Source organism: Nanorana parkeri, unplaced genomic scaffold (genome assembly GCF_000935625.1).
Source record: "Nanorana parkeri isolate BGI_ZX_2015 unplaced genomic scaffold, ASM93562v1 scaffold233, whole genome shotgun sequence".
NCBI classification, from domain to species: Eukaryota; Metazoa; Chordata; class Amphibia; order Anura; family Dicroglossidae; genus Nanorana; species Nanorana parkeri.
The window spans coordinates 830,980-841,798 of NW_017306501.1; the positions used below are offsets into that span (position 1 = coordinate 830,980).

Genomic DNA, 10,819 nt, shown 5'->3' on the forward strand with positions numbered 1-10,819 from the left:
GGTCGGCTGTCATAATATAATTTTATTAGAAGAATCTCTGCAGTGCCCACAGCTGTCAGAATACCCAAACAATATCTGCAACTGACTGTCTGCAGTTGCAGTTTGGCCAATAGTTTTCGTCTGGTTCCTTCATTTTTTTAGTCAAAGTTTGTCAAGCCAAGTAGTGCTGGCAGGGCCACCCATAGTTAGAATTTTGGCTGATTTTCACAGGTATCGGGCAGAATTCTAACAGTGTATGACCAGCTATATCATTTTCTGGCAGCCCTTTGTTGTGTATTACGTTTTCTTTGTAAACAATTATTTTATACATATAGTAAAATAACCAAAATTCATTATTATTTCCCTTTAATCTGATCAGCACGATAAGCACAATGCACAGCAGTGAGCACACTGCCTCTTTCTATTACTATTAAGGGGTATTTGTTAAAAAAGTAAAAATTAGCATGCAGTATTACTGATTTTTGCATAACGGGAGAAGCTATGAAGTGATCTCATGAGCAAAAATGAATGCTTGGAATTGCTTTTTGATACTTAATGCATCAATCCCATTATATGTTTTAGTTCCTGAGCTAAGCCCAAAACTCAAGATTTCCAGTTTCACATCGGATGCCTTTACTATTCAGTTGTGTTAAATGAACTGAACTGTATGCTGGCAGAGCATGGCTTTAAACATTTAACACGCTGATGACCTACATAAGGTCCTCTCTAAAAACAGTAATGTTTGCACTAAAAGGAAAATGTTGTTTGTAAAAGGCAATCAATTTGTTATGTGCAATCTTTATTGGAAAAAGTGTTTCCTAGAAGCACAACACTGCCACAAAATATATTTTTATTTTTTAAACAGTTATTTAAAGTCACTCTGTGCTGTAATAAAAGCTTGTAGGTTACTGTTGAACAGAAGGCTCCATTAGGTGCAGCATCGACTGTTAGAGTAAAAGTTAGCATGGTGCCGAAAAATCCAAACCTCTTTGTATGTGGTAGCTTGCACACATAGTTACATAGTCAGGTTGAAAAAAAGACACAAGTCCATCAAGTGTAACCACTCAACCACACATCCTACTCTATGCAACAAATCAGTGCACATTGCCTAAATTACTTACTGCCAAAAGCAGGCATTGCCATGTGGGAAGTAGAGAGCGTGCCAATGCAATTTTAAACTTTTAGGTAGTATTTGCCTACAAATTTCAGGGACAACACTGCAAGGAAGGAATGAGGTTCGAATCCTCTGCGACCTTAATTTTTAGTTTTAAAGCTAGTATGTTTTTCATGGCCTTTAAACCATGGTCATGGGAACCCAAATGGGGGCTTTTGGATATGCCAGCCCCTCACTATAAAAGAGCGGGCTCAAAGCAGCAGTGCCAGTGTATTGGAAGCTGCTGTAGGGAAAGCTGGCAAACTGCATAGATAGAGATTCGAGTATTTTTGTTTCTTTGTTCCAATTATTCAGGTCTTTGTTCTTTTAATTTTAGTTTGTTCTTGATTTGAGAGCAGCGGTCACTTTTGGCTTTTGGGTTTTCATTTGGGCTGCTATTTTGGGGTTTTCATTTAATTTGGGGTATATAGGTTTTATTTTTTGATGATAGGGCCTTTTTTTTTAAGTGGAACTTGCAATAAAAATGCAAAGTCTGCTTTTTTAATGGCAATTAGTTAATATACTGTGCTTGGTCAATATACTATACTATCCAGCGTCTTGGCAAGGAAGACATCATCATCCATTCCAGGTAGATCATGAGCATTGCTAAGTAATCTTGCACTGCTCTGTGATAAAGCATCTTCTTACAAGAAGATGGTGACCTCACCCCCTGCAATATGGAAGAAGGAGTAGGGTAAGTATAATTTATATTTTCCCCACTGGTTTTTTTATTTCATCGTTCTACAGTACTGCTACAGGAGGGGGTGGCTCTGAAAAAGCGTCAACCTTGTTTGGAAGAGCAAGATCTGCTTTAAGTTTGGGGTGCTCAAAGGGCAGCATTTACTTGTTGTAGACCATCTTTTCTTGAAACTGCCTTTTGTTCACAACATGCTGTTTAATTGTTTGAAAGATAAATCTTGCATACATACACCACCTAATTGTTAGGAGCATGTCAAATGCTCTTATGCATGTCGCAACCACGCAGCGCCATCTGGTGGTTGCCTCTTGTAACTGCACCTACCCAAGTCTAGTCAGCTGCAGGCTGATCAGGCTAATCAGCCTGGCTACACGCCCCTCACAGCCTGGGGGTTGGTTAGCGGTGCTCTGTTTAAGCATCACAAGCCCGGGGCTCTGGGCTTGTGATAGTTCAGTCCAGTCTATTCAGCCTGTATTCTGCTCTTGTATCCCAGTCCTGCCTTTTATTTATCTTGTATCGTAGTCTTGTACCTTGCATCGTAGCCCTTTCTTGATCCTGTATAATTGTATTTTTTTGTATCTTGCTATCTGTTCCTGTCTTCTATCTTTCTGTTTGTCTTGTACCTTGTCACCGGTCAGTACTACGCCTTTGTTCCTGGGGGCCACCTGCAACATTTTTAGCCAGAGTGTATAGTCTAAGTCTTGGGGGCATCCAAGTAACGGTAGGCATATATTGCCTTATGGAAAAGGCGGCTGCTAAGGCTGGGTTCACACCTGGGCGTACGGAATATGCGTGTTTGCCGCGTGTTTCGTGCCTCGTGTTTTTACCACGATTTGCAGTAAAAGAAACGCGCGTTTACGAGGGCTATCCGGGTGTATCCTTATGCTCCTGTACTTGTCTTGTACTTCTTTGGGCGTAGGGCTTTTTCAGCGCATTCCTACACTCTGAAATACGCCCAGGTGGGAACCATGCCCATAGGCAATTATTGGTTTTCGCATGCTGAGCGTGTAAAGGTGAAGCAACTCACCACTATACACTCTGACTAAGGTGCCTGCATCCTGCCCTGACACTCACATTGTATCACTCTCATTCACTCAAACTCTCTGTTTCCATAGTAAAAATAAAGTTACAATTATTAGGCCTATCAAAACTGTCCTGATGTTGGCCATTTTTACACTGCTTTGTTATCTATGGTCACTTAATTGCTTCAAAACACTTGCATGTGCCCTCTAGCACATTTTGGCCTAGCATTGCACATGAAAACTGCCCTTCTGCTGGATTATTTTTGCACTGTCTTTTTTTATCTTATTGAGAGTGTTTATAGAAATTAGCCAGCAACAGGTTATTTTTGCATTGATGACAAATCATATTTGGGTGCTGCTCCTGTATGTAAGCCAAACTAATTATAAAAGAAAAAAAAATCTATTACACAGTGAAAAATGCACCACGAAAAGACAGTTTATGATGATTTGCAGATATCATGCCACTGTAAGGATACAAAATGACTTTTAGCCTCCATTCACATATAGCATTTGCGTTTCCCGTGTGGTCTCCGCACAGCACGCAAATGCTAAAATCTTTACAACTGCATGGATTCCGCTCATTTGCGTCTATTATTATAGCCCCAAACGCGCGGAATCTGTCCCTGAAATCGCAATTGTACTATTTTGCGAGATGAAATATATGAAATCATCTAAAGGCAATCAGAGCAAATGCATTTAATTCTTCTATGACTTTTCTATCATCCTGCAACTGTTTAAGTGTAAACATCCAAATCTTTGGAGATCAGCCTACCCCCTAGCTGAATAGGGCAGTGCTACCAATCTGGCCATGTAAGGGCAGCTTCACTATTTCAAGAAAGTTGTCAAGTGCTTTCTGACATTTAAAATGTTACACCCAACCTATAAATACAATGCATACATATGATTTCCTAGCCTCTTGCCTATCCAAATATATCTTAATTTTTTTTACTTATCAATTAATAAATCTGCTTTGCTAGGTTTTTATTCAGTAGAAATAATCTATTATCTAGAATTTCATATTTGTGTCCTCCACTTTATTAATATATGTAAATTCCCACATCATTATGTGATTCTGTGAGCCCTGTACCTTGTCTTTTATCTAGATCCATTCATATCCAGTTGATATGATTATACACCTTGTACTCTTATTGTACTTACCAGTTTATTAATTTTTATTGCGGCGCTCTGAAACAAGAATTCCATATAAAAGATGGCTTTTTCATTTCATTCCATTGTTATAACTTCTCTATAAAACATTCATGGCCATGTGAATTATAGTATGGAATTCTTGCTAAAATTAATCTGGCGGCACAAAGAAACACAGCCATCCATATTAATTATAAACATATTGTATCAAGGTTTTTGGTGAATGTCATAATACCAATACAATGCACCTGCTTTGTAACTAAACTGCAATGCTTAAACGGGCAAACTAGAACAGAAAAGAGGGTCAGGAAAACAATAAGATTCATTGCATCAGACTTGGGGTCCCTGTAAAAAAAATTAACCTGTTACTTTTCTAGACAAGCAATTCATAGTATACATGCTTAAAAGGTGACCATAGAGTTACTGCATTATTAAATACCATCAAGTTGATTTTGACATCTGGTGACCTTGAAGAACACATGGATCACGTTCTTTCAGAGCAATCTGTGTTTTCTTTGGGTCATAAGTCTTTGCAAGGGCATGTTCATAATGTCTGTGACTGTATCCATCTACCTTATGGCTTGTATCTCTTTGGGATTTTTTCCTTGGGCCTTTGTCTACCATTGGCACTATATTTCTGTTCAGTCGGGGGCCAATTATCCTCTTGTGGGCACATCCAGTGAGGTTGGCTACACTCCATGGACCTGTAGTCACAGAAACTTTAAGCTGCTTGGAGATGGTCTTTACCCTATACTGCTGTGTCTGTACCCATTCCAAAAAACGCTAGATAGCTTTAGAAGGTGTGCACTTTTGTGCTTGCAAATATAGCAAGAACCAAAAGGAAATGGTTACTTCAAAAACCAGTTCATGGGTAATGGTAACAATTATTTACAGAACTGTCTTTCTTTAACGTGAATCTGTAAGGATAGGCATATGAAAACTGCCATTGCTGTCCTCTTATGTTTATTTATAATGGCAGACTGTATAGTATTCAGCCTTTAACTGTTTTTTCACTTGAATGAGTGTCTATGCCTTACACACAATCAACCAATGAGAGCTTGAACAAACAGCACCATTTAACATTTAAACCCAAATGTCTAATAGCCATTCATTCTTTCTTAGGCAAGCAGTCAAGATGAAAGAAAAAGGGACTTTGAAACTATTTTTGCGCACTATGATGTAGTAAGTAACATCAACTGCTCATAATTTTAACATCACTATGCATTGCTGGTTAGTGATACAATCCAGGCAGATATAAAACACACAAAGTAAGCAATAATTAAACATTTGTATCTGTATTTAAAAATATAACTAATATGAGTACCTGAATATGGTTTTCGCTTTGCTTTCTGTAATCATCTGTACAGCAATCTGTACAGACTGGGAGAGAAATATTTAACACTCTTAGTTGATCAAGGCTCTACTGCCTCACACAGTACTGTCAGTTTAACACTATTGACATGTTAACAGTAGGGAACAGCTGAGTAATCCCTCATGCATGTGTTGTGGCTTCATTGTTGTCCAGTTAGCAGCAGGGGTGGGTCCTTGACCAAACTGTAAAGCTGTAATTCAATAGAGAAAAGTAATATCAAATTGTTATGCGTAGTATACCAGAGTGCCTAATAGTGAAGGCCTAATGTTCATAAGCACAAGCAGGGCACTACTTACAGGGCACTACTATTAGTTATAAAGATAAGCTGTCGATGATAAACATTAACTCAAAGTGTGAGCGCAGCAAATGCTGTGCTCCATCACAATGTTCAGTAGATGAACTGTCAACTAGGATACAAATGTTTAATAAAAAAATATGTACTGTTTATATGATATAAGAAAATTCCAAATATGAGTTATTTGGACTGTTGGACATGGTGAATAATCATATTTTATATTTTTTTTCAAGAGTAAAACAGGAGCACTTGAAGGTCCTGAAGTTGATGGATTTGTCAAAGATATGATGGAACTAGTGAAGGTGAGTTTTCTAGCAGATATAAAATGTTACAATGAAAAATGCTTTAAAAGAAGCAGAGGCTTCCAAAGTAGCAGCATTAGTTAATGATTCATATTTATGGGTATGCTCCTGTGCATGTTAGTATCCATTTGCATAGATGCCTACATATGTTCACTTGTACCTGAAGAAGTGTGCGCAAGAAATGCAATGCATAAGCAGTGTGACTAGATTGTTACTAATTTGTGTGGTCATGCTAATAGGGTTGAAAGCCAAAAGCATCAGCTCCCCAGTTCATGACAAATTTTCCTTTGATGCTGTCTCAACTATAAGGATGATAGTATTTCCTTTAACAAAATTTTGCCAAAATCATGGAAAAAAATTCTGACATTTTCCAAAATATTGGAAAAGGTAAAATTACTGTCTGACGGAAACAATAGTCATGTGATTGCCTGTTCCTTTCTTGACCTGCTACTTCTGTGCCTGTATGTTTTAACCCTATGGGTGTGTGACAAAACCATACCAAAATGTATTTGATCAGTAGGTCAAGTAAGAACCTATTGATGATGTGCCATTTGTTTGTATGCAAAGGCAATGTGATCAGTAGGTCAAGCTATGACTTGCTGATCTAATGGCTGTTGTCTGTATGCACATGATTATCATATCCTCACTTGACCTCAAGCCCCACGATCAAACAATTACTATGCACCAGCATCAAATAATAAAATATATATGAAAAAAAAGTTTACAGCCATAGCACATTCACTTTCAGTAGCGCAGCTTGTTCTGGGCATCCTCCCTGCAGTGACTTGGCAGCCTGACAGTCTTTTAATCTCTAATCTGAACACAGAACAGGTGTGCAGTCAGGGGCGGACTGACAACACATGGGGCCCCCGGGCAATACAAGATTATGGGGCCCCCTTGTGCTCCGCCCATATACAAGTCCCTCCCACACGCCCCACCTGCACAGACATTCTTGTGTCACAGAAATTTTTTCTCCACATTATTTTTCAAATAGTGGGCCAATCCACTAAGATGAATTGCCGGGGAACTGGCTGTCCATGCTTCTGGGCTGTGAGCTGTGGGAGGTTAGTGGGAGGGGCCGGACAGTGTCAAAGTTAGTGTTCTATAATTTTTCTCGATCCTATACATTTTCTCCACTGTGTCACTTCCAGTGGGGCCGAGTCATCCGAATCAGCTGTTTTCATGACATGGGCACCTGAAAGAGACGCGGTAGAGAAATTTATCGGTTGAGGAAAATTAAAGCACACTGGTAGTGTAGGGATATGTGCAGTATAAGGGGGATGACCTTAGGGCTACCACCTGAGTTGAAGGACTTCACTGATCCCATTGTAAACTTTGTACAGTATCTGCAGCAACCAAAGTCAGCTCTTCCTGTCCCAAAGACGCAACAGGAAGTGAGAGGATATTTCTCCAAAGCTATAGGAATTTTCTAGGGCTGCGGAAATTAACGATTAATCCCTCGATTAATCGTTAATTATTTTGATCGGTACTCACCTCTCCGCCGGCTTCCAGGTCTTCCGTCGGAGGAGTCCGGTGATGTCGATGTCCGTGACGTCGATGTCCGTGACGTCACCGGACTCCTCCCTCCTTCCCTTCGCTACCTGACGGAATCACTTGAGCCGGTGAGTCTCATAGTCTAATGGCAGTTCCCTGCAATAGAAGAGGTAATATACTCACCTCTCTGTTCAAGTGCTACATCCTCTGTCAGTTTCTTCAGCTTTCAACACTTCCAGAAATGTTGGATACCTGTATCCCTCACTACACACTGTGGTTTAATCCTCCAACCCCTACAGGACACAGTATTGATGTACGGGTCAGTGGATGGAATCACATTGTGCAGTGGGGTACAAATCCCAGAAGTGTCAAATGCTAATGAGCTTGATGGAGGCTGCAGTGCTTGGATGGAGACAAGGGCCACCGGATAGGTGAGTATATTACCTCTTCCATAGCAGGAAACAGCTACTAAGATTTTTATTTTTTTTAGGGTGACTGACGGGGTCAATTGTAAACTAAAACAGTGCAAATTATAATGCAATAATGATTGATAGGACAATATATTTTTTTTTCTACAAGTGTATCTACTTCCCAGTCAGCATCCCATACATTGGTGGATACTGGACCAACACTTTTATTCCAGCTTAGAGATCCATTTTGTGTGGTTTTACAAGAAATCAGAATGCGCCCTATTACCTAAAAGTAGTTGGATCTGTATGTGCGTTATAATTAATCGAAATTAGTCGATTAATCGATTAAAACATTTTTGATTAATCGAACAGGAAAATTTTAATCATTACCAGCCCTAGAATTTTCTTTTAGACAGAACAGGTGTCCCCATCAGAAGATTTACCCTCAACTTCTGTGCTGTGGACAACTGTAAGGTCCAGTTTACACTTTGGACACCTAGGATGACATGTAAAAAGCTCTAACTGTATATACAAATGCAAAATATTAATATGCATTATTTTATATTTACCTGAAAAAAAAGTAAAATAATTCATTTTTTAAATAAATAAACTATGTACAAAAGTTCTATACATTTGCTTTAACTTGATGTCATGTATTAAAAAGTTAAATGTAAATTTTTAAATAAATAAACTATGTACAAAAGCACCATACACGTGCTTTAATTTGATGTGGTGTATTAAAAACCTTCAGGTACCGGGTTCCTGTCTTTCTATGGAAGCCATGCTGTTATTAAAGCTGATTAAAATGAGATTTCATATTCCAAGTAGATTACTGAATGACCTTGCAAAGGTTATAATGGATGGTTAAATTATTATTTTGCTGGAAAAGATTATGGAACAAGTTGACATTTTAAGAGGTTATAACTGATTTGTCCTTCTATTTAGCCATGCTCTACTTAACAATGGGCAAAGAAGAAAATATATAAAATAAGTTCTCCAGGACAAGCTGCAACAATCAGCAAAGAGGACCTGTCTAATCAGTTTCACATTTCAAAACGCAGGTCTTAGTTTCAGATATTTTCAAATATATGTTGAAGTTTCCCACCTGTGTCATCCTACTCTAAATAACAAGTGTGCCAACAGTGGGTCATATATAACCTTTGAAGGTGGTCATATGACTTTTTTTTTAAGCTGTATACGCAAATAATGGCCAATCATTTTGTCAATGCAAGAAGCAAACAGTGGAATGTTGTAGACAGGGACACATTGTTCATAAGACTCAAGATGCTTATGGTTATTGACCTTCCTCGGGCAGGGGGTTTGCACTTGAAATCTCTCGGACCCGATGTAATTTTACCAGTTAGGTCCTGGTCTGTGTTGTATCGCAATTCAGTTCAGTTTAACTCCTCGTTAATGCAAACATCTTGCTAATCTTGCAAAATTTGTATATTTTTGTTAACAGCCAAGTATCAGTGGTGTGGACCTGGATAAATTCCGTAAGATTCTACTAAACCATTGTGACGTGAACAGAGATGGTATAATCCAGAAGTCTGAGCTGGCTTTATGTCTCGGTCTGAAAATAAGCCTATGAAGTGACGGAGAATCTGCCTTTTTGTGCCTCTTCTTATGTCAGAACTTGCTGGCTTCAGAGTAACCATGTTCTGCTACAGATCGTTGTCACACTTCGTGATTGTGGAGTTAGCAGCAACTACAAGTTAAATGCATGAGTAGACACAATTTGAGTGCATGAAAGGCTTTTGATGACTTCTAATGTTCCTAGCAAAACTGTTTTGTATCTATGATTAAAAAAAACTGAGATTTCCTTTTAAAGCAGCATTTTTTTTCTCAATGACAATCTAGTGAAAGCAAAAACTGCTAATATGTTTCATTTTAATCCTAGCTGTAATATTTGTTGCAAGTATAAGTTTTAATTAATTGCAGCACTTGTTAAGTACATGTGCTTTTTGCCATCTTGCACTGTTGTGGAACAATAAAGTCCTATGCTCTTTTTCAAAAAAAAACATCTAACTGTGAGTTATTGCTTACTTGGTCTTTCACAATAAAGAATATCTAACATACTGCTGAGCAGGTTATCGTTATGGGCTTGATTACAAATAACTTCTGGAACCCTCAAAGAAACTAAAGAAAAATGACTTGCAAAACTACCCAGTCCAGAAATTTACCAGCCATTGTCATGAAAGATCAAAGGTCAGGCCTTTTGCACTTTAGGGCCAAGGGGTGAAATCCAGGGGAACAAAGGCTATAGGCACACAGGTGCTTGCTTCAATTCTGCATCCAGCATCCATGTGTACAAGGCCTAAGTGTGTTGTGGCTCTGGGATTTAAGCAGTGGTGGACACATATTGCTCATGTTTCATGCCTCTACATTCCACAGTACCTCACGTCTCAATAATACACAGAGTGCCTCATGTCTCTGTATCACATGCAGTGCTTCATACTTCTTTGTTACACACAGTAACTTACACCTCTCTATTACACACAGTGTCTCATGCTTCTATTATGTGAAGTTGCCCATCTCTTACTATTACATGCAGTGTCTAACAGTGATCCTGTTTCCACATAGAGCTTGAAATTGAAAGAATTAGAGTTTCCCTTTAAAGAAGAAGCACCTCACAGGAGGTGTGGTCAATCACCAAGAGAAAGTCCTATAAACTGCTGCTCACTCTTCATCAAAGCTACGTTCTTATGGTGACTAGCAAGCCACCAGGAGATCACATTTGGTTTCATGGACTTTTAAATGTATTGCATACAGTCCAAATGGTAACAGGGATGTGCAGATAATGGTAACCTATAGCAACCAATTACACATCATCTTATTGGAGCCATTTGTTATGTGATTTCTGGTTGCTATGGGTGTTGTTAATCTTTATTGCTTTATGCTACCTGATTGCTTCTCCTCATTTTTCTTTTTATGTATTTCATCACCTTG

General features: G+C 38.7%; 1 protein-coding gene across 1 annotated transcript in view; it reads left to right on the forward strand.

The window, feature by feature from the left end:
* SCGN (secretagogin, EF-hand calcium binding protein) overlaps positions 1 to 9,881 on the forward strand; it is a 37,239-nt gene extending 27,358 nt beyond the window's left edge. The window contains exons 9-11 of the mRNA XM_018556308.1: positions 5,120 to 5,179; positions 5,898 to 5,966; positions 9,333 to 9,881. Coding sequence (XP_018411810.1) covers positions 5,120 to 5,179; positions 5,898 to 5,966; positions 9,333 to 9,461 — 258 coding nt within the window. The 3' untranslated portion in view covers positions 9,462 to 9,881. The remainder of the gene's footprint in view (positions 1 to 5,119; positions 5,180 to 5,897; positions 5,967 to 9,332) is intronic.
* The last annotated feature ends 938 nt before the right edge of the window (positions 9,882 to 10,819 follow it).